Here is a 23,436-nt window from a genome sequence, read left to right as displayed (position 1 = left end):
TTCCTCTGAGCATGAACAGAAAGCTGTCCTGGCACTCTTGGGCTCTTGGTGCCCTTCCCAGGAAAGGGGGGGCGGATTTCAGAGTGTTCAGATATGTTTCAATCTCTTGTTCTGGCATGGTTCCTGGACAGAAAGCAAGTTGCAGTGTGGTTCTTTAGTAAGGCCAGAAGGCATGAGAAAGGCCTGAGAAACAATGGACTGTGTTCCCTACCTTTTGTTGCAGCAGAGCGGAATGTTTCTGATGCTTAGCTGCTGAGAAAATGATTTTGAAAAGCTTTGAGAAGCTTTGAGCCTGCTTTGGTGGGGGGTGACTTCGGGCCTAGGTGGGGTCACCGGTCCTCACCTTCCTTCATTCCCCCCTCTTAATCTTTGGACAGCTTTTTTCTTAAAAGGTACAGGCTGGTATACTTGGGCCAGCGCTATAATCTGGGGGCGAAGCATGCGTGCAGATACCCCCCCCCTTCTGAAGCCCACATTGCAGCCAGAAAAAGTTCCTGGCATGGACTCAGGTGTAACGGTTTGGGCTGGGAACGTACGATTGCAGATTGTCACTGGCGCTCTTTGATTTACTGACACAAAGCCAGCCAGTAATTTGGTGATGGAATGATTGAGGCTGTAACTGAGGATTCATTCCAAGGCACAGGGAGGAGCGGCAGTCCCCTCAGAGCATCTACAGGTGCCAGAGTGCAGACAGTGCTAATCTGTGCCATTCGTGCACAGGGTTAGTACCAAGTTGGTGCTGTGGTTCAACGGGGGCTTTAGTTAAGTTCTGGAGGCTCTGGGTGGAGCTCTACCAGGTGGAAGCGGGCTGGGGCATAATTTCCCTGATTGAACGTCCCACACAAATACCCTTCTCTGCAGGGGTGTTGTAAGGCTATCCAGAGGCCCTCAACCTTCTATAAAGTTCAGTTATGCAAAAGGAAATAAAAGAAAATGAGAAAATGTCCTCTTTCAATCCACGCTGGATTCTTGAGCCGTGCAAAGCATCAGCGTGATGCAGGAAGGCAGGGTGGTCATCTCACGGGCGTCGGGTCGTCTGGTGGGCGTTCGGCATCTTGGGTCCCTTCCAACAAGGCTGGAGCGATGTCTGGGCATCTGGGTCCAATCTGGGTCCTCATCACCTGGTTCATAAGGTATTCTGGCAAAAGTCCACTTGTTAAGAGAACAAAGACGGCAGCGATCGCACAGAACAAATTGATAGATAACATTTGCACATAAGGTATATTAACTCAATAGGGTATGCTTGGCAGGAAACTTCGCAAGGGGTTAACAGTTCTGTTCCTTGGGTTAAGTTTTGCCAGCTGAGATTTTTTTTTCTAAGTCTTTTTCTCTGCACACTAATTTTCAGAGCTCTCGTGGCCTGTAAGCCATGTTGCAAATTTCAGTTTTCATCTGCCAAGTTTGCTAGTGTCCAATGTGTTCCCTTGCTTCTGGCAAAGTATCAAATTCCTCAAAGTATCAATTCCTATGGTATGCTGCGGCTCCTTTTTCAGAAGTTCACAGAAAGCATTCACTTGCTTTTTTTAAAAGAAAGTCATTTCTTCAGGTTAGTATTTGGGGGCACAGGGGTGGCTAACCCTTGGCCTTCTGGGTTTTTGTGGCTGAACTGGAAATCCAGACAGTGTGAGGTTCGGGGTAGCTGGTTGGCGAGAATGCAGCATTTTCCTCTTGGGATAGCAGCCAAGAGATAAGCTACTCCAAGCGCCTGGCACAAGGGGCGGGGGGAGCTAATGTCCTGTTACTTGCGTGAATGAGAAACAGTCTGTTCACTTGCTGTCCACTGCAACAGTCTTTGAGCAAGAACAGAGATGAGAATAAATCATTTTTGAGAAATCTTATTGTTCCCAGCCTGTGGGGGTGGGGGGTGTCGGGCGTGGGGCCTGTGGGCATTCCATTTCCCAATGACCCTCTTGCCTGCAGATGGCGCACTGGTTTCTTCCCTAGGCGTCTTCTGCCCCTCCCATGGACACCCTCGCTCGCTCCAAGATTGCGTTTTTGCTTTCTGGCTGCTGGCTGTTTGAAGACAAACCCCTAATTATTTTGGCCGGGTCCTCTTCGAAAGAAGGATTCTGATTAAAAGTGCTTGGAGGTCTGTGGTCCTGGGCGTCGGATGACTCCAGGGGGTCGTACACTCGGTGGGGCGGGACCATCAAAGTGGAGCTTTAACTGCCTCAATTGCAACTTTTAGCTGCCTCAATTGCAACATCAGTATTGTCCGCTGCCCTGAGGGCATTTATCTTGCGGATATCCTCAATGGTCAATATTGTAATCCTAGGGCTCTTTGATTCCTTGGGTTTTAATAGTCTCTCTCTTTTTTCAGTGTTCAGAGTGTTCAGATATGTTTCAATCTCTTGTTCTGGCATGGTTCCCGGACAGAAAGCAAGTTGCAATGTGGTTCTTTAGCAAGGCCAGAAGGCATGAGAAAGGCCTGAGAAACAATGGACTGTTCTCTACCTTTGTTACAGCAGAGCGGAATGTTTCTGATGCTTAGCTGCTGAGAAAATGATTTTGAAAAGCTTTGAGAAGCTTTGAGCCTGCTTTGGTGGGGGGTGACTTCGGGCCTAGGTGGGGTCACCTGTCCTCACCTTCCTTCAGTATAGTTTATTTACTAGTTATGTAACCTAAGCCTGCCTTCAGGTACAGTTCTGTAAACCTGAATGAATCTGAGAGTAAAATAGTTTTATATTAATATGAATCAGATCCGTGTGTGTATTCTTTAAGAGGGATTCAAAAGGATTTTTAACCAGGAAGGCATCTTTATTAGTAGAACTCAGACCGCTGCATAAACTTATAAAGGGGATTGTTTAACTCTGCTAAAGTAAACCTCCCTGTTAGGAATTGTAGGACAAGACCTGCAATTCTGGGCTGCATCAATAGGAGTATAGCATCTAGATCAAGGGAAGTAATAGTGCCACTGTATTCTGCTCTGGTCAGACCTCACCTGGAGTACTGTGTCCAGTTCTGGGCACCACAGTTCAAGAAGGACACGGACAAACTGGAACGTGTCCAGAGGAGGGCAACCAAAATGGTCAAAGGCCTGGAAACGATGCCTTATGAGGAACGGCTAAGGGAGCTGGGCATGTTTAGCCTGGAGAAGAGGAGGTTAAGGGGTGATATGATAGCCATGTTCAAATATATAAAAGGATGTCACATAGAGGAGGGAGAAAGGTTGTTTTCTGCTGCTCCAGAGAAGCGGACACGGAGCAATGGATCCAAACTACAAGAAAGAAGATTCCACCTAAACATTAGGAAGAACTTCCTGACAGTAAGAGCTGTTCGACAGTGGCATTTGCTGCCAAGGAGTGTGGTGGAGTCTCCTTCTTTGGAGGTCTTTAAGCAGAGGCTTGACAACCATATGTCAGGAGTGCTCTGATGGTGTTTCCTGCTTGGCAGGGGGTTGGACTCGATGGCCCTTGTGGTCTCTTCCAACTCTATGATTCTATGATTCTAAGGAAAATAAAGAACTTATTTAAGTTTTCAACAACAGCGGCAAGAGTCTTGATAGCACAAGGATGGAAGAATGAGGAAATCCCAATGAAAGAACATTGGCAAGAAAAAGCTATGCAGAACTGGCCAAATTGAGATACAATCTGCTTGAAAAGGACAATTGTGACTTCAAGGAAGAATGGGAACTTTTTACAAATTACCTAAAAAGACAACAAAATGATCTGAACTCCTTGGCAGGTTTTGAATAAGCATCCAAATATTTATTAGTTGAACACACGATAGATAAGGCAAGGATATGTACAATTTTATAACATGCAGAGAACAATATGTGCAAACAAATCAGAGAGGGGAGCTGAGGGAAATCCTTGGTGGAGGGGGGAGGGGGGGAGGGGGGAAATAATGTAATTGATTATGTGGATTAATGATTTGTTATGTTGAAATTGTTTAATAAAAATACTGTTTTTAAAAAATAAAGTAAACCTTCCCACAAAATCAACCCCCACAGTGTTCAGCTTACGTTTAAGCCAACAGCCTATGGAAAGGCTATCAGATGGAATACAGAATAGCAGGAAAAGTGAATTGGGTGACAGTGAGAACGGAAGGAAACCAGGAGAAATATACCGTAGCAGGGCTGTGCCACAACCCTCAATACACCTTTTGATAAGCTGCCATGACAAAACCGGGACTCAGTCAGAGGAGTGAGGAGATCAGTGTAAACACACTCCCCCCCCCCAGTTCTTCTGGGGGCCTTGAAAAGGTAACTCAGGAGCATTTGTCAATCTGTGTTACCAATGAGAGGAAGCCGGAGAAAGGAGGAGTCATGTCAACTTATTGAGAGGGGAGGGGGAAAGGAAATCTGCCCAAATGGAAATGAGAAGCATGAGGTGCGCAGCGGACACCAGGTGTCCGTTGATGAGGCAGAAAGAGCCAAGTGATCTCGGGAAGGGAAGGGAAGGATGTCCCAGCTGCCTTGGAGCCTGGCCTCATAGTCCAGCAGCTGCCAATAGGTTTCCCAGGGGCACAATTGTCTCCTTGACACCTTCCCCTGTTGCACACAAACAGCCACTGAACTCCCCATGCCCACTGCCAGGGCCTGAGAGGGTTTTAGAGGCTCCAAGCATTTAAAAGATGTTAGTGTCCCCATATATATCTAATTCAGCATATGAAGAATAAGCTTATATTGATGGCCACCAACATGGATGACTTTAAAACAGGAATCTTGATTTATTTACCACACACTGGGCTTGTCCACCCTTCCTCAATCCCGTCCCTAGAAAACACCTGTCTGAGCAGTCCCCCCCCCCCCCTTTTCCACACTCCTCTCCGATGGAACACCCCCTCTTCTGCTCCAAATCAGAGCAAACATCAATCCTTAGGAAAGACAATTGACATTTGCTTCAACTGAGTGCCAAGGAGAGGGTTTCCTGTGGAGAGGCAGCAAAACAAGGGGAAGTGTGGATAAGCCACAGAATTCCCTGGATCCAAAATGTTAAACCCACTTTAGGCTTAAGGAGGTTGAGAAGGGCAAGGGGGTTGAAGGAATAGTGCCACATGGAGGACGTGCAATAATGATGGGAGATTATCCTGCTGTGTTTATTGATGACACTGCTTCCGTTTACATTGGAGGATGAGATCTTCCTGCTCCTCCTCTGCCTTCTTTGGAAGCTTGTCCGGATTTTAGGGCAAAGCGCGAACCAAGGTTGCTCAGGGCAGAAGTCGATGCCTGTTGGAAACAAAGCTGGCGTAAGTGATTGGTGTGGAGTCAAGAGAAAGGGGAAAATATGTCAAGGGGGAGAAGGGGGGGAGTTCTCAAATAAGCAAGAATTTAACCCCCCCTTAAGGTCATGGGAAGGACCTCAAACGTCATCTAGCCCAACCCTTCTCCAGCCTTTAAATAGGGAGCCCCCCCCCCAGACTCTGCTTAAAAACCTCTAATAGAAATAGAAATAGCATTCTTGTGGAGATTAAATAAAGGGGGGGGGGAGAACCACGTGTGCCACCTTGAGTCCCACGGATATAAAGGTGGGATATAAATGCATTAAATTAATAAATTCTTCCCCAGGACCATAAAGTTCTTCCTAATGTTTGGTCTAAATCATTTTTCATTTTACTTTTGAGCTGCTTGTTCAGCTCTTACCCTCAGGAGCAATTGAAAACAACCCTGTTCCATCCTCCTTTTCCAAGTCTGAATTTGGCTACAATGTAAGTCATCAGCAATTGGAAAAGACAGGGGCCCCATTCTTATTCTTTGTACCCTACCTTCTTTGATTTCTTCTGCTGCTGCCCTTCAGGGATTCCTCCAGCATTCATTTCATCTTCCACTGGTTGCCCTGCTGCTGTCTGCTTTGAAGTCTCCCCAGGATTCCTTCCATCTGACCTCAGTGACAGCACCATTGGACGCGGCTTGAGATACGGCTGGTCCCGGTTCTCCTGAACCACCTTCTCAATCAGAGACAGCAGCTCTTCCACCTGGCTGGCCCTTTCCTCTCCTGTCCCTTTGTTGTTGAAAGCGCAGCAACGGCCCTGGCATTTCCTCACCAGATCCTGAAGAGGTTGGTTTCCAGATAGCTCTATGTACTCCTCTAGACTTTCTGTCTCTAGGTCTTCTTTGCGGGTGAACAAGGCAATCATGTACTTTGTGGCCTCTGGGCCAAAGACCTCCTCCACCCTCTTCACGGCCACAGCGTCTTCCTCGGTGAAACGACCGGCCTGCATCACAAACACCAGGGCGTGGGGACCTGGCTTACAAAGAGAGAGGCACTTCTGGACTTCCAGAATATCATGCTCTGTTTGAGGATGAGCATCAAAAATGGCTGGAGTGTCAATGACTAATACTTGTTTCCCCTTCCACTTCTCTGCTCGGACCTCTCCCCTGCATGTCTGGGTCAATGGCTCTGGGGAGAGTTTGGACTCAAAGGTCTTCTTCTCCCCCAGAAGGGTGTTTCCTGTGGCACTTCTGCCTCCTCCCGTCTTCCCAACAAGAACGACCCGCAGTTCAGAATCCTTGTGGGATCGACTCACATTCCCAGGCTCTGTTGGAAAGGAATAAGGAATGTTCATATTAATCACACGTCCCTTTCCTCCATGCTTCCCAGGCACAGTCCTCAGGTTATAGCTCTGTGTCCAATGACCTGGTCTTGGTTTCCCCAAGAAAACCTGCTCTTTAAAGCTGAATCAGAGCAAGTGTCAATTCTTGGGAAACCTGAATTGACATTACAAGTTGCAATGAAGGAGATTCCAACTAAACAGCAGGAAGAACTTTCTGAGGGCAAGAGATGCTTGACAGTGGAACGGTCTCCCTTGGGAGGTGAGGGGCTCTCCTTCCCTGGAGGTTTTTAAGCAGAGGTTGGATGGCCATCTGTCATGGATGCTTGAGCTGAGATTCCTGCATTGCCAGGGGTTGGGATAGATGGCGATGGGGCTCCCTTCCACTTCTATGATTTTATGACATTTGCTTTGATTCAGCTTTAGACACTCAGTTGTTGTGGGGAAACCTCACCGCAAAAACCAACCAACCAACCAACCAACCAAACAAACAAACAAACATTCTCGAACACAGAGTTTCAAATCATGGATGTGTGCCTGGAATGTGGTGGGTAAAATGTAAGTGTGGATAATCTCTCAGTGTCAACTGAAGCAACATTCAGGGCTGTCTGAATCTTTCTGGTCCCCATTTAAGGTGTTATCCGTGGCTCTCAAGGCCCAACTGACCTGGGGCCAAGGGGTTCCTTGGAGCACTTCTCCCTCCATCGGCCATCCCACATCCTCCTGGGAGTGGCAGGGGGTTCCTTTCTCCCTGTCCTGTTGGCTGGGGAGGCTCAGGGTGCCCCAGTGACGTGGTGTGGCCAGGCCTTCCCAGTGGTGAGGATACGATTGCGGAGTCTCTTCCCCTGGCGGCATCAGAAGCTATCCAATACGGACTTTCTGAAACAATATTCAAAGCAAAACAACCATCCATTGAAATCCACATTTCTCTGAAGTTATTAGTGCAGTTTTCCAGCCAAGTAAGGTGTACAAAAATGCATATACTAGAGTATATGTTGAAATGTGGAGAGCTGTGCTTAATAATTGGGGAAGGTGAGAAGCAGAGAGAAGTCAAAATTTAAGAGATTCTCCCGCATCTAGCCAGGAGAAAAACACAGATGTCCACCTGCCTGTGTCCTGGCTAGCACTGACTCCACTCTGGACATTATGAAACAGGGTCTGAAGGGGATTCTAAGCACATTCAGCTGAACACAATTAGAAGCCACCCCACAACCAGGAGCCCCAATGACCTGGAATTTCCAACCATTGGGATGCTGGGCATACGGTATGCATGTGTGAATCAAATGCCTGCATAGGTCTCATGTGATGAATTGCATAAAGCAAGCAAACCCTTGCACCCATCTCCATAATTTGCAAAATGTTTGCAAGTTACAGAGCCACCCCCTTCTAGGTGCAGGATTCTGCTCTCCTTTGAGCTCTTACTTGAACAAAGAAGAAGTTCAGGTATTTGGTGGGTCTCTTTAAGGAAGGTCTACCTTGGGAAACTCAACCCAGGGAGGTCTCTAACTGCTTCAGAATCATAATTTGATTCTACCTTCAGGGAATTCATTTAGTCCTCCTTCGTCTGTGTCCATTGCCTCTTCCTCTGGTTTCATTTCAGCTGCGCTTCTTGTAGGTCCTCTTGGAAACAGCTCAAGGAAAGGCTTGTTCTGGTTGTCTATCATCATCTGCTCGATTTTCACCAGCAGCTCTTCCGCCTGGCTGGCCCTTTCCTCTCCCGTCCCTTTGTTGTTGAAAGCGCAGCAACGGCCCTGGCACTTCCCCACCAAATCCTGCAGGGCTCTGTTTCCAGATAGCTCTATGTACTCCTCTAGGCTTTCTGTCTCTAGGTCTTCTTTGCGGGTGAACAAGACGATCATGTAATTTGTGGCCTCTGGGCCAAAGACCTCCTCCACTTTCTTTGCGGCCACAATGTCTTCCTCGGTGAAACGGCCGGCCTGCATCACAAACACTAGAGCGTGGGGGCCTGGCTTACAAAGAGAGAGGCACTTCTGGACTTCCAGAATATCATGCTGTGTTAGAGGACGAGCATCAAAAATGTCTGGAGTGTCAATGACGACCACTTGTTTCCCCTTCCACCTCTCTGCTCGGACCTCTATGCTGTAAGTCTCGGTCACTGGCTTCAGGCAGAGTTTGGACTCAAACTTCTCTTCACCCAAAATGGTGTTTCCTGTGGCACTTCTCCCTCCTCCCGTCTTCCCAACAAGAACAATCCATAGATCTTCATTGAGGTTTCTGGTTCTGCTCTCCTGTGCCTTGGTAGTCTCTGGAAAGGAATTAGGAAGATGTCTAGGAATCCAGGACCGAACTTGTGGGATGTAACATCACAAAAGCAGTCAAACACAACATTTCCTGGTTGCCTAGAGTGGACACACAGGGGATGTTGCTCCAGCCAGGAGGACTTCCTTTCACACCTGGTCTGGAGCATCCTCCCCTTGCATGTGACCAGGTAGATGGGCGTGACTCTGGGAGACCCCATAAAAGGGCTGGTCATGCAGCCATCTTCCCTTTTTTCCTTTCGCTTTTTCACCTTGTTCCATCTTGATGCCCTTTTGCTGTGTGCTGGCCCTCAGTCAGCAGCACATGGGCTCATCCCTCACTAGAGGATGAACCTTCACCTTTCCCTGTAACTAAAAGCAAAAGCCTGCCTTCAGGATCATACTGTGAACTGAATGTGAGTAAATCTTATCATTACATTCTAAAAGAAGACTGTTGTGCCATTATTGTTCTTAAGAGGGAACAAGGGGTGTTTACCAGGAACAATCCAATCTGGACAAGCCAGACTGGATTGCGTAACTCAAATGGTTCTGACGAATCCATCAACTCACTTCCTGCAATTTGCAAGGGAATGTGCTCTGCTACTAGCTCACAAGCATGAGTGAGGAAGGATAATATTTAATCACTATATCCTCTCCTGGTATCCACAACATTCCCACAGAATTGTTGCCTGGGAATTCGCCCCCTGAATTGCCACCATGCAGGGTCCATACACTGCAACAATTCCCGACTTCCGGGTTAGCGCCATCGGCAATGGCGGAATTCCTCTGACTAAGAGGAACCCGCTCCGTGAAATTCGGGTCTTGCTGCCGCGGCGAAGGTGGAGACCCCTTAAAAATCCCAGGCGGAGGAAGCCTGGGAATGTGGGATTCGGCTGACACCAGGAGCGCCCCCCCTACCCGCAGGGAAAACCCTTTTTTGGGGCCTCGAGACGACGTGGGGTGAGCGGCGCGGTGTTTTGAATCGACCGCTATTTTTACGGAGTGAAGCCGCACAGCCGTTGCCGGAGAACGCTGACTTTTTCTTGTGGACAATTGGATTTCAAACAACAATCCGTGAGTAGAACGGGAAATTAGGTTTTTAAAACAATTTAATTTGGCAAGGAACGGGGGAAGGTCTAAACAGGAAGTCCACCTCCCCCTTTTGTAAATAGACTGAAGCAAAGAGTTTGTTAACTAAGGTCTTGGAAAGCTCTACGTAAAGGATTAAAACTTCACTGATTGAAACTATTACCTACACTCCCTTTGGAAGCAGGGGAAGCCTGCTGGAGAAGGTAAAATTTAGGAACTGAAGCGTCACGTCTCCAAACCCGGGAGAGGTCCGTGAGGAGCCCTATCTTTAATTATGGAAATCTGGCAGACTTGATAAGAAGGAATATGACCATCGTTGGGTTGGAGCTCCCCCGAGAACTGTTTCTTAATATTAAAGATTATCAAGAAGATCGGCAGATGTGACATGAAAAAAGACTTAAGAGCCTCGGATTTGAGATCTCCAGGTTGATGGACTGTTGTAAGCCGATGGAACTGTTGGCAGGGGCTGAGACCGGGGAGGGGAGACGGTGAAAGAAAATTGGGAATTTAAAGTGTATATATTGAGAATTTTTTTTTAAAAAAATGCTTTTAATGAGAGAGGGGGAAATCGTGGAATGGAATTTTTATGACCCTAGGGGAAATGTCTTAAGAGAATAGGTTTAAATATATCAGTTTTAATGAGAAATAAGATTAAATAAAGTAAAAGTGGATGGCTAATTGGTGAAAGAGAGAATGGAAAATTACAGTATATTAAGATAAATTATTAGGATAAAAATAAAGATGAAGGATTTGCTGAAATATCTATTTGAACTAGAAAACAAAGAGGGGAGGTGTGAGGAGGTCAAGGAAATAAGTCATAGAAAAAAAATTATGTAAAGGTTTAACTTGTTTTTTTTCCTGTTTTGATTGTGTGTATTTTCTAATTATTTTTTTTCTTTTTTATCTGTTTTTCTTTTTTTGTTTTTTGCATTTTTTCTTGGAAATGCTTTGTTTTTTTGTATTGTGTTTTCTGTTTTTTTATGTTGTAATGTTTTAAAAACTGAATAATTATTAAAAAAAAAAAAATTCCCCTAAGTACCTGGGGTCACCTCACCCTTCCAACTGTGGCCCACGAATGGTCCAACCTTCACCATTCCCATCACGTGGTTCTTTCAGAGGAGGGTCAGGAGAAGGAAGAAACTTACCTCTAACTTCTTCTCTCCATTCATCCATTGTCCAGGCAAAATGCTGAGCTGGAAGAGAACCAGAAAAAGAAGTTCATTAGCTCCTGCTTTGCCCAAACTCCTCTCCATCACCAGAGGAAACTCATGATGTAAACACAACCCTGAAAAAAACTCAAAGCACCATATTCTGCCCCTGCAGATTTGGGATTCAATTACTAGGCAGGCAGTTGATGACTTTTTTTTACATGCATTGTTCCTAAATTAGGTTTGCTAATTTTTTCCTGTTGATAATTTCATTGTTCTGTCTTTTTGGAAACGGCTTTGAAGGTGTGTGGTTTTTATCACCAACAGGTGTATAAGCATTAATCAATAAACATGACTAACATTTTGTCCTTCACAATCTCTTGCCAGAATCTTCCCGCCCTCTACATCTGCGGGCATACTTGCTTCGCCCTCACCAGTGTTCAAACGGTCGGGGGGAAAAGCACCCGGATATTCCCTTCTTCCAGCCAGAGCTGCATCTCCCCCCCCCTTACCTGCTTCTGCCTTGGGGGTCCCTGGCAGCCTGGCCTGATATCCCCCCTTCTGCAGCTCCCAGGCAGGTGGGCTGGTTTGGGGAGGGCCCTGAACAGCTGCAGCCACTCAGGATGATGGTCTGTAGGCTCCTTGGGGCTAGTCCTGATGAAAATACCCTCCAGAGATGACCACCTCTTAAAGGCAGCTGCTTTGCAGTGGGGAGGGGGCTGAGCCTCTGGTTTGCATAGAGATGGTCTCGGGTTCAACCACTGGCATCTCCAGGTGGGGCATGGCTGAGCCAGGTGACATCTCCTTGCAAAGGGAGCCTCAGAGAAGGAAGCCAACGGTACCTTCTTTGTGACGCCTCTGGAGCTTGAAGAAGACTCTCGTGTTCGATGGTCCCTCTGCTCTGCAGTTTCTTCCCTCCCTCTCTGTCGATGGCCGACTCTGTTCTGAGCTGAATAAAATGGAGAAGGCAAGCATGAGCTCCACACACCCCCCCCAAAAGCATTCATGGCTAGCAGCCAGATCATGTTCTGAGAAGCCAAAACAGCTTCCCGGAATTGCATTTCTGTTTCTATTGGCTACAGGAGAGGACAAAACTGCCCTCTGGGTGGAAAATTTAAGAGGAGCTCCATTTGGTCTCCTGCAGTTCTTGGAGAAGCAGCCAAGAGGAGCAGCAGCAGAAGGAGGAGACCCACACAGAGGGAGACCCACACATCAGACGGACCACAGGTTGGTATTTGGGAGCTGGGAGCAGCAGCCACAAGGTTTGACTTTAAGTCTTCTGTATCTCAACCTGCCTCAGAGATGCTCAAGGTCTGCTTTGTTTGACCTGTTGCTAGAGACTGAGTTAGAGCTCTTGGGTCATTCCACGCCAAATAACCTGATTTTAATACTCGATTGTGCTCTCATGACTCACATTTTCTTCCAAAAAAATTATGTGTAAGATACCTATGAGATAACCTCAATTTATTTTCTAAAGTTTTTTTGGTCCAAAATTGGACAAGGGAGAATTTTTTGAAAATTTCAATTTTCATGCGACTTAGGCTAATGCAATTTCTTGCAGAAGTGTTTTACACAATAAAATGAACAAGGGGTCTGAGACGCATTTTGTTTTTATTATATAATCAATAAAACTTAATTTTTAAAATATATCAGATGACACTGTAACATAAGAGATTACAATTTTAACTATTCTCATGAATGTTTCAGATTCAAAGAGACATCAAACCTGTCCAAAGAAGTAATTTGTTTTGTAAAAAATGTCCTTCAAAATCAATTTTATAATTGATTTATAATACAAAAAACACCCTCCTTGTTTTTTATAACAAGTACATGGTTAGCCCATTGTACAACAAAAGTATGATACACATGTTAGTTGTGGTTTGCGAACTATGGCTTATTGAACCTACCGGGAATAAAATGACCAGAATTCACTTTGAATAGTCGGTGACCCTCTTCTGTGGCACTTAATACCATTTTTATACCTTATTTTGAAAGAGACCACAATTACCTTTATTTTGATACCAAAATAAGCCCAATCGGTTGAAAAATAAGCAAAACAAGAGGTTTTTCCTATACTGACACAGAAATTGCATTAGCCTAAATCGACTGAAAATCGAAAATTTCAAAAAATCTCCTGCACCCAATTTTGGACCAAAAACCTTTAAAAATTAATTTGAGGTTATCTCAACATAAAATACATAAAAACTTTTGAAGAAAATCTGAGTCTTGGAAGCAAAATTTTGGCTTGCCTGTATAATAATGAATCTTTTCCTTTTGATTAAATTTGCAGTTAAAGGAGCCCCTCCATGGTGGATTGAGCCTGACAATCTGCAGGAACATCTTTTTAGGGGTTTTAAAGTTTATTTTTAAAAGAACATTTCCCTTTCCCTTTATTCCCCTACCAGAATTGCCTGAAATTTCCAGACATAGAGACTGACAAATCCCAGAATTAGACCTGTCGTGTTTCCTTTGCCATGGGGGGTGGTACAAAAAGAGAAAAGAAACAATCAGTAGGGGGGAGGAATGGAAATGACTTCTTCTGCCCCACACCAGGGATTTTTCGGCACACAGCTTCTCCCCGCAAGAAATAAATCTCTCCATTGAACTGGATAGAAAAAGGAGAGGCAGAGGAAAGAGACAGGTCCCTCTGAAAAATCAATCCCTCGTTGGCATCTCTTCCCAGATCACTGAATTCAGGGATCAAGACCTCGGCTCGCCGGTCAAAGTGGAATCTCCCCCTTCCCTCCTCTGCTCTCACCAGCCCATCCGCACTTGAACTCAGAGCAAGGGAGTCTTTCGCCAAGAGGGAGAATCAGCTCAGCGGTAGAGCAGCTGCATTGAATGCAGAAGGTCCGAGGTTTGATCCCCGGCCTCTCCAGGTGGGGCTGGGGGAGAGACGGGTGCCTGGGAAGCCCCTGCCAGTCAGTGCAGGAGACATTGCGCCAGACGGAGCGAGGGCCCCACTCTGCGCAAGGCGACGTCTGGGGTTCCCAAATGCAGAAAGAGAAGCGCACCTTCTTCTCCGCGTTATCAAAGAGCAGCTGCGCTTGATGGGCGTTGCGCTCTCTCTCTCTCTCTCTCTCTCTCTCTCTCTCTCTCTCTCTCTCTCTCTCTCTCTCTCTCTCTCGTAGACCAGGGACTCGGTTCAGAGGGAAATAAAACGGGGAGGGGCGAATCCAGCCCCCCTCTCACCCTGCAGTGCCACCAAATATTTCTGGCTAGCAGCCCAGAGCCCTTTCTGATAAGTCAGGGAGGTTTCTCTGACTTGTTTCTCATTCACCAAAAGAGATTTGCCAAGCGGAGACGACTCTGCTCGCCCCACTGAGTCTTCCGGGCTCTTGCAGAAGCACCCGAGAGGCAGAGGAACCCCACACTTCCCTCAGACCCACAGCTTGGTGCTGGGGAGGCGTGAGCAGCAGCTGCAAGAGTTGAAGGTCCGAGTCTGCAGGTTTGGGAAGCAGATCAGTCTGTTTTGGAGATGCTCCGTGTCTTTCCTGTTTGCCTTTTAATTTGGGACTCTTGTTAGATATGTGGAAAACGCAGCTCTGTTTCCGCCCCCTCCTCCCACCCCCTACAATTGTGACTCTCGAAATGGCTGTAACATTCTTTCCCCTTTCCGTCCTTTGAAACTTTTAGGTAAAAGAGCCTCTCCACACAGAGTTACGCCTGCCAACCTGCAGGCAGAGCCGGCCAGGCAGTGGCCCCCAAACTGGGAGGTACCACCCCGTGCTTGGGGGTTGGGGGCAGTGGGGTTGCCTAAGGGGGCGGCAGGGGGAGGACGCTGGAGGTCAAATGACTTTGAAAAGCTGGTATCACTGAATCGAGTTCACCAGCATGGTTGAGTGAATTAAACGAAATAGTTTTGAATGATTGTGCAATTGCTGCTGTCGTGCAAAATGTTACAATTGTGTTACTACCTACCTTTTTTACACAGCAGATTAGGGGGTAACGGAGATGAATTTATGGGACCAAGAGGGGGTGGCCCAGAAAACTTCGGTTTTCGCACAGGGCACCCTTTAAAGAGCATTTGTAAAGAACTCTGGGGCGATTTTCTTTTCTGCCAGAAATGGCTGCAATCTGCAGACATGGTCACCCTTTGTAAAGGGGTGAAGTCTGCCAATTCTCATAATGAATTTGTTAGGGTTAACCCCCCTCCCCCGCATAGCTGTCTACTCTAAGCCTAAAATGCTGTGGTTCTAACTGGAGCAATTAAGCCAGCAAAAGCCCCATATCTTTGAAATTTAATAGTACAATTTAAGGAGGGGGGGCGCGAAGCCCCATTAAGTTCTGTGGAGCTTACTCCATGAAAATGTGCATAGGGTTTGTTTGTGGGGGAACAAAAAATACTTGACACCCCCACCCTACATACCTAGCCTTCAGTCCTGAAATAAGTCAGTGGGATCAATAATAACCAAAATACAAAACTAACCTAATTGCAGGATTAGGTTTATGGTCCTGCAGTCTGAAAGCAGAAGCCCTTGAGCATCTCTGAGACCCTGATCCTGGGACACTTAGCATGTGAGTAAGACCAGTGCAGTATAATGAAGCTTACCACTGAATCTACATAGACAAGGAATTGTACTGAACTTTCTAGTGAAAGACTGGCTGGCTTAATTGTTCCATTAAAATCAATGGGAGGTGAAATTGTTTAACTGGTATCGGGGTCATGAGCATAGCTAAGGGGGGCAGGGGGCACAACTCCCCCACCTGGTTCAAGTAAAACAATAAAAATACTTAACTGACAAATCATGTCGGTTCTGCCCTCCCCCCAACAAAACTCCTGGCTGCCCCCTGATCAGGGTCTTTTCTTTTCCTCCCCACTCCCAACCCAGAAAGTTTTACACAGGAGACAGAATGCTGGGATTGTTCCAAATGATCCATGTGAGCAAATGCAATTGCACAGGTGGCCTTTATTTGGGCTGGAGATAAGTGCGGTTACCAAATAAAGTTTGGAGCTTTTTAAAAAGACTTTCCTCCCCGCCCCTTGAGTTGCCCTAAAATAAGGTACTGTGTGGATTTGGGGTCTTACCAAAACGGTTCATTTTTTCAAGGGACACTTGAAGGGCAAGAAAAATGTACAGTCGCGAGGTGGTATTTTTAAAATTAAGCTCTGGGGACAGCAAAGGAAAATGCAGTAATAAAATAAAATAAGAACCTTCCCCTGAATTGAACTTCCAAGCATATCCACCCACTTTATCCCACTTTCAGATTGTCAAGACCAATGAGAATCCCGTTGAGGATGCAGATCTGTTGATCCCAATCCAGTTCTATGGAACAGATCTTCTTGATTTTAAAAGCACTGGTCTAGAGTTCAGTGGGACTTGCACTATGAATACTTACCTAGCTGCAAGTCCTGTTTATTCTTTAATAAGTATAGTTTTATTGATTTCCAACATATAACAATTACAAAAGAAAATTGAAAGTCCATAGAGGCTTTGTGAACCATATTATAAGGAAACCATAATAATAATAATAATAATAATAATAATAATAATAATAATTTTTTATTTATACCCCGCCCTCCCCAGCCAAGGCCGGGCTCAGAGCGGCTTACAAACAATAATAAAAACAAGAAGAATGATTACAACTTAAAAACAAAAATAAAATACAATATTAAAATAATGGAACATTAAAATATTAAAATGTAGCCTCGTCACAGGAGGAGAAGGAAAAGAAAACAAAAGAGAGAGAGGGGGGGGGGGAGGGAATCAAATTGGCTCCAAACCAAAGGCCAGGCGGAACAACTCTGTCTTACAGGCCCTGCGGAAAGAAATCAGATCCTGCAGGGCCCTGGTCTCATGAGGCAGAGCGTTCCACCAGACCGGAGCCAGAGTTGAAAAGGCCCTGGCTCTGGTTGAAGCCAATCTAACTTCCTTAGGGCCTGGGACCACTAGGGTGTTGCTATTTATGGACCTTGAGGCTCTCCGTGGGGCATACCGGGAGAGGCGGTCCCGTAGGTACGAGGGTCCTAGGCCGTGAAGGGCTTTAAAGGTCAAAAGCAGCACCTTAAATCTGACCCTGTACTCCACCGGGAGCCAGTGCAGCTTGAAAAGCACTGGTTGAATATGCTCCCATGGCAGAGACCCCGTGAGGAGCCTCGCTGCGGCATTCTGTACCCGCTGGAGTTTCTGGGACAGCTTCAAGGGCAGCCCCGCGTAGAGCGAATTACAGTAGTCAAGCCTGGAGATGACCGTCGCATGGATCACTGTGGCCAAGTCAGGGCGGGAATGGTAAGGGACCAACTGCTATATAAGGTATGGGAAAAATACAAAGACTTACTGGAACCCAGAACTCCTTGGTGGCTATCTCCCATGGAGGTGATAGCAGTTAAAAGGAAGAATATGGAAATGGAGTGGACTACATATAAAGATCTACTGGGGGAAGAAGACAATAAATTGAAACTGAAAAAATATGAGGAAATTAAACATAATCTGACAGAATGGATCCAATATCATCAGATAAATGAGGTCTTTAAGATAGATATCAAAAAAGGTTTTGCGAGAGAAGAATAAAAAATAGACAAATAATTAATACAAAATAAGAAAAATGTAATCTCTAGAATGTATGGATTTCTTTTAGAATGGGAGGTAAAAGATGAGCAGGTGAATGAAGTAATGATTAAGTGGGCTATGGACTTGGGTAAAACTATTCAATTATCAGCATGGGAAAGGTTGTGGAACAAAGAATGGAAATTTATGGCCTGTTACTCATTAAGGGAAAATTTGTGGAAGATGTTTTACAGGTGGTATATAACCCCTTGCAAAATATCTTAAATGTACAAAAAGAAATATAATATGTGCTGGAGGTGTAATCAGGTAGAAGGGACACTATTACATATATGGTGGAGCTGCAAAAAAATTAAGAATTTTTGGGATACTGTATATGAAGAGCTGAAAAAAATATTTAAACACACACACACACACACCATAAGCTTTCTTATTGGACATATTAGACTCAGACATCCCAAATGAAAATAAGAGAATATTTTTATATGCAACAACAGCAGCAAGGATACTAGTAGCAAAAAATTGAAAAGATGAAATAGTACCAACAAAAAAAGGATAGACTATTTGAATATTTTGAAATGGCAAAAATGAAGGACACAATTAGGGGACAGTCTAACCAAAAGTTCCAAAAAGAGTGGGGAATATATAGAGATTATTTTAAAAAAAAAAAAACAGTGTCCCCAAATAAAAACCTGGACTTGCTTTGAATAATATTCACAAACCACAATTTGCTCTAGAAGTATAGTGGACAGAGAAGGTTAGGAATGAAGAGTTGAGAAAGAAACAGCTTAACAAGTAGGAAAATAGACCTGCTTTGAGGAGGAAGGAAGTCTATTAGATATTAAAGAAGAAGAATGGGAAATATAAAGTAGGGTAACATAAGTTTGTGGGCAAGAATTTACGGATTTATGGTTATATGTTCGTTATTTGTTATATGGTTATGTGTTTATTATCTGTTCTCTGTTTTTCTTTTTAGTTTTTGTTGCTGTTGTTATATTTTAATGTTTGGGTTTATGTTATGTAACAAAAAGTTAATAAAAAGCATTAATAGAAAAAGAAAGTCCCAGTCCCAGGGGTGCCATTCGGACTGGGTGAGGGGTGGGAGGCAGGGAGCCCAAGAGTGGGCGGAGCCAGAACCACTGATGGGCGGAGTCAACTCTCTCTGTTGTGGTCCCTATCCTCCTCCCTACTGACGTCTACCAAGGCAACTCTGAGGCTGAGGAGGAAGATGTTCACAGCTGCACCATAGAGCAGAAGGAAGGAAGGAAGGAAGGAAGGAAGGAAGGAAGGAAGGAAGGAAGGAAGGAAGGAAGGAGCGAGCGATTGGGGGCTGGGTGGGGCAGTGTCCCTCTTGCCCCAATTGACCAGCCTCCATTCTGAGGCAGCCGTCAGTGAGGGCCATTCCTGTTTTGTGGGACCTGCCATTTCTCCCCAAGACACCCTTTCCTTTTAGCACATACTGGAGGGAAATGGTGGCCCCACGGCTCCCTAGAGGAATGCATCCTATGGAGAAACAGATCAAATACTAAGGCAGCAAACTCCCTTCAGATGCCACCTGTGAGTCTGAGGGACCATCATGGCTGCTCCACAAGTCCGTGACTCTCATCCTCTGGAGCCTCACCAAAGGTTGAGCTAAAGTGTCTTTTGGAAGAAGCAGAGATGCTTTTCATTTGCTATATAGGTGTGACATTTTAGTCAGTGAGAATCTGGGAGTCGTGGGTCTTATTCTGAACATGAGCCAGTGGGGAGGCATGGAACACAAAAAGAGTGAAACACACCCATGATGGCCAAATATTTGGGACAGCAGACACTTAGGAAGATCCCTCTGTAAAGTGTAAAAAGAATTTTGTGAGGCAAGTTTTTGGGGGGAGCAGCACACATTTCTGCCTAATACAGAAAGCTCCCCATTGGCTGATTCTGTTTTCTTTTGCTTCCGATCTAGAAATCCTGAATATTGGCTTGTGAATTTTTCTGCTTGTCTGAATATGGCTGGGAGAAGCACAGGTAAGACCGAGCTGTTTTGATCTCATTCCAGGTTCCTAAACTTCGTTGGATGGAATCAATGTAACCATGGGAGAGAGATTAGCTTGATTCATGGTTTGTTTCCAGACCATATTCAAGGTGCTCACATTGGTGTTTAAAGACCAAAATGATTCGTGTCTCCAATACCTGAAAGGTCTTTCCCTGCAGACCTCTTGGGTTCTATGATTGGGGGAAAGAGTCCTCTTCGTTGTTCTACCACCTACAAAAGGTCATCCCAGGACCTTCTCTGGGGTGGCCCCATAGATGTGGAACTTCCTCCCCAGAGAGGAGCACCTGGAGCCTTCATTGTGCAGCTTCTGGCAAAAGCTGAAGGTGCACCTATTTTGAAGCTTGAGGTGTCTAACTTTGGCACCCATCTTATTTCTGTAATTTTAACCTGTTTTTAAGTGTGTGGGTTTTTTGTAACTTACCCTGGGACCTTAGAGTGAAAGGTAGCCAATTATTATTTTAGTATTTTATTTTAATGCGGACCTACTTAATTCACACTACCCCAACAACCACATGAGCTAAAAGATGCAGTTCAATCAAAATATATACGAAAAAGCATAGAACAGGGGGAAATGCAACCAAATTTGCATATATCTGTAGAGAAATGAATTATATTAGGAGAAACGTCTTACAGAAATGTTTATAGTGGGCATAAATGCACCCAGAAATGTGTATTGGGTGAAATGCGCTTTAAACGTGTACAGATTGTCATGCCAAAAAGTGGGGAACTGAACTTAATTCTGGAGAAATGAGAACCTGAGGGAAGGAGAACTTGACCGATTTGTTTCTCCCTCCCCACAGCTCCTGGGTGATGGAGATGGGCAGGGGAGGAGTGGTGCCCATGTTCTCCTCGTTTCCTCTCTGGCCTCTGTGACAATGCAGAAGAGTTGCTCACCATCTCTTGCCTCTTTCTTGCAGAACTGAGGATCATCTTGGTCGGCAAAACTGGAGCTGGGAAAAGCGCAACAGGAAACACCATCCTGGGGGAAGAGAGGTTTTCATCACTCCTCTCTCCTACCTCTGTGACAGCAGAGTGTCAGAAAGAGGACACTGTCATTGGTGGTAGGAGAATTGTGGTGGTTGATACACCTGGCTTTTTCGACACAAAGGTTCCAGAAGATGTGACTTCCAAGGAAATCAAGACTTGTGTGAAGTACATCTACCCAGGAGCCCATGTCATCATACAAGTCATTCAACTGACTCGTTTCAGCAAGGAGGAGAAAGCCGTTGCTCAGTTAATCCAGAAGATATTTAGCTGCAAAGCCAAGGACTACATGATCATCTTGTTCACCCGGAAGGAAGACCTAGAAGATAGGCCTTTGAAAGCGTTCTTGAAAGAGGGAGACCAGGATCTGCAGAACCAGATCGCTCAGTGTGGCGGGAGATGCCTGGCTTTCAACAACCGGGCGGAAGGGCAGGAAAGAGAGGAGCAGGTGGCCGAATTACTTGGGATGATCGACCACCTGGTCGAAAGGAACAAGGCAGCCCCCTGCTACACGGAAGACATGCTAGAGGAGGACAAAGAAGAGATTGAGAAGATGAAGAGGAAAATACGAAGGGAAGTGGAAAGGGAAATTAATGAAGAAAACAGAAGAAAGAAAGAAGAGGTGTCTGACTTTATATGCAACATACTGTAACGCATCTAGTGAGAATGATCCACTTAAATACCAGAACATTTTCACTCTCAGTAGGGATGTGCTAAAATGCCTCAGTCTGTCCTGATTTCCACTTGTACTTTCAGCCAGTGTTTTCTGTTCCACTGCAATTGCTTTAATTTTGCATAAATCAGCATTCCACTTTGTCGTCTACTAATGTGGAAATGCATATAGTTCTACGTAGTTTGTCATAGCACACAATAGAAACACGATCAATCAACAAAACAAATTATCAATCCAAATAATCAATTACATTATTTCCCCCCTTTTTATCCCCCCTCCCCATCCCTCCCTCTCCCCCCCCCACCAAAAACTTCCCTCAGCTCCCCTCTCTGATTTGTTTGCACATATTATTCTCTGCATGTTAAAAATTGTACATATCACTACCTTATCTATCATATATTCTATTAATAAATTTGTGGATGTTTATTCAAAACCTGCCAAGGAGTCCAAGTCATTTTGTTTTTTAAAAAAAATAGTTTATAAAAAGTTCCCAATCTTCCTTGAGGTCACGATTGTCCTTCTCACGTAGTTTGTGTTAACTTTGCCAACTCTGCATAACTCATCAGTTTTTCTTGCCATTGTTCTTTCGTTGGGATTTCCTCCTCCTCCCATTCTTGTGCTAACAAGACTCTTGCCACTGTTGTAGCAGACATAAATAAATTCTTTGTTTTTCTTGGCAGGTCTCGTCCTAAAATTCCTAACAAAAATGCTTCTGGTCTCTTTACAAATGTCATTTTAAACATTTTTTTCAATTCATTATATATGATTTCCCAAGTTTTTAAAACTTCTCTACATTCCCACCACATATGATACATAGTACCTTCTTTTTCTTTACATTTCCAACATATATTTGACCCGGTTTTGTACATTTTTGCTATTTGTACTGGTGTGATATACCATCTATACATCATTTTCATATAATTGTCTTTCAAAAGAGAACAATCTGTAAATTTCAAATCCACTTTCCACAGCTTTTCCGAATCCTCAAATTGTATATTGTGTCCTATATCTTGTGCCCATTTGATCATAACTGATTTGACCTCCTCATCTTTTGTTTCCCATTCTAGCAGAATACTATATACTTTCTTCAGCAGCTTCGCATCTTTTTCTATAACCACCTTTTAAAATTTAGAGATTGTATAACTAAACCCTTTTTTATTATCTTCCTTATACATCTCATGTAATTGTCTGTAATGCAGCCAACTCTGAAAATGGTCTTTAATTTCCTCATAATCTTTTAATTTCCATTTTCCTTCTCTATATGTAGGCCACTTCTCCTTTTTACCAAGCGGTTTGAGTAACGAAGCTTCAAATGGTGATAACCACCAGGGTGTTTTTTGTTCTATTAAATCTTTGTACCTCACCCACACCCTCATTAATGATCTCCTGATTATATGATTGTAAAATACCATAAGTATGCATGCCATCCATATCTGTTATCATGACCTTCCAAATCTAATGTTTCTTCCTTTTCCAGTTTTAAAGGTAAAGGTACCCCTGCCCGTACGGGCCAGTCTTGACAGACTCTGGGGTTGTGCGCCCATCTCACTTAAGAGGCCAGGGGCCAGCGCTGTCCGGAGACACTTCCGGGTCACGTGGCCAGCATGACAAAGCTGCTCTGGCGAGCCAGAGCCGCACACGGAAACGCCGTTTACCTTCCCGCTATAAAGCGGTACCTATTTATCTACTTGCACTTAAGGGTGCTTTCAAACTGCTAGGTGGGCAGGAGCTGGGACCGAAAGACGGGAGCTCACCCCGCCACGGGGATTCGAACCGCCGACCATGCGATCGGCAAGCCCTAGGCACTGAGGTTTTACCCGCAGCGCCACCCGCGTCCCAGTCCCTAATCCAAACCAAACATGCAGCCTCATAATACAATTTGAAATCTAGGAGGGCAAAGTCACCTCTTTCTTTTATATCTATAAGTATCTTATGTTTAATACTTGGCCTTTTGCCCCCCCCCCCAACAAACTTGGAAATATCCTTTTGTCATCTTTTGAAGCAATCATTCTTCACCATTATTGGGGCTGTCTGAAAAAGAAAGAGCATTTTTGGCAACACTTTCATTTTTATCGCGATCAACATGTATTTACATTTCGATTACCTTCCTTGCATGGTGCCTTTCAAAATTGAGGGATTGAAGTTCCTCTGAATTCGACAAGTCTTGTACTCACTAAGTCGGGTTAGGATTTCAGCCATTCTCCCTACCTTAATTTCACAGTTCAGTTTAAGTTTGTCATTCTATCTCATTTCC

At 44.9% G+C, this 23,436-nt stretch overlaps 2 protein-coding genes across 6 annotated transcripts; one reads left to right on the top strand and one right to left on the bottom strand.

Annotated features, from left to right (window-relative positions):
* Window positions 1-5,026: 5,026 nt before the first annotated feature.
* Window positions 5,027-12,076, bottom strand: LOC307199118 (GTPase IMAP family member 8-like). 2 transcript variants are annotated; one of them, XM_079946762.1, is made up of 6 exons: window positions 11,830-11,936; window positions 10,985-11,027; window positions 8,027-8,758; window positions 7,159-7,371; window positions 5,707-6,479; window positions 5,027-5,170 (listed from the first exon to the last, which is right to left on the bottom strand). In XM_079946762.1, the coding sequence occupies exons 2-6, from the start codon at window positions 11,010-11,012 to the stop codon at window positions 5,063-5,065; spliced, it is 1,854 nt and encodes a 617-aa protein (XP_079802888.1). In that variant the 5' UTR covers window positions 11,013-11,027; window positions 11,830-11,936; the 3' UTR covers window positions 5,027-5,062. The 2 variants fall into 2 exon arrangements, with proteins under 2 accessions (XP_079802888.1, XP_079802887.1); XM_079946761.1 differs by lacking the exon at window positions 7,159-7,371 and having other exon boundaries at window positions 11,830-12,076.
* Window positions 12,077-12,195: 119 nt separating this feature from the next.
* On the top strand, window positions 12,196-21,615 carry LOC307199261 (GTPase IMAP family member 4-like). Of its 4 annotated transcripts, none has more exons than XM_079947052.1 (3): window positions 12,196-12,214; window positions 19,436-19,497; window positions 20,443-21,615. In XM_079947052.1, exons 2-3 carry the CDS (start codon window positions 19,479-19,481, stop codon window positions 21,159-21,161), a joined length of 738 nt encoding a protein of 245 aa, XP_079803178.1. In that variant the 5' UTR covers window positions 12,196-12,214; window positions 19,436-19,478; the 3' UTR covers window positions 21,162-21,615. The 4 variants fall into 4 exon arrangements, with proteins under 4 accessions (XP_079803178.1, XP_079803176.1, XP_079803177.1 ...); XM_079947050.1 differs by lacking the exon at window positions 12,196-12,214 and adding an exon at window positions 13,814-13,866; XM_079947051.1 differs by lacking the exon at window positions 12,196-12,214 and adding an exon at window positions 14,077-14,421.
* Window positions 21,616-23,436: the final 1,821 nt, after the last annotated feature.

This window comes from Podarcis cretensis (assembly GCF_951804945.1).
Source record: "Podarcis cretensis genome assembly, chromosome: 12".
NCBI lineage: Eukaryota > Metazoa > Chordata > Lepidosauria > Squamata > Lacertidae > Podarcis > Podarcis cretensis.
This window is presented reverse-complemented; position numbering and strand designations above follow the sequence as displayed.

Coding starts and splice junctions, on each gene's coding strand:
- LOC307199261 (XM_079947049.1), top strand. CDS start 19,070: ATGGCTGCTCCACAAGTCCGTGACTCTCATCCTCTGGAGCCTCACCAA. Junction 19,120..19,435: donor CCTCTGGAGCCTCACCAAAG/GTTGAGCTAAAG, acceptor CTTCCGATCTAG/AAATCCTGAATATTGGCTTG. Junction 19,498..20,442: donor TATGGCTGGGAGAAGCACAG/GTAAGACCGAGC, acceptor TCTTTCTTGCAG/AACTGAGGATCATCTTGGTC.
- LOC307199118 (XM_079946761.1), bottom strand. CDS start 12,048: ATGCAATTCCGGGAAGCTGTTTTGGCTTCTCAGAACATGATCTGGCTG. Junction 11,028..11,829: donor CCAGAGGCGTCACAAAGAAG/GTACCGTTGGCT, acceptor CTTCCAGCTCAG/CATTTTGCCTGGACAATGGA. Junction 5,171..5,706: donor AGCAGAAGAAATCAAAGAAG/GTAGGGTACAAA, acceptor TGTTTCCAACAG/GCATCGACTTCTGCCCTGAG.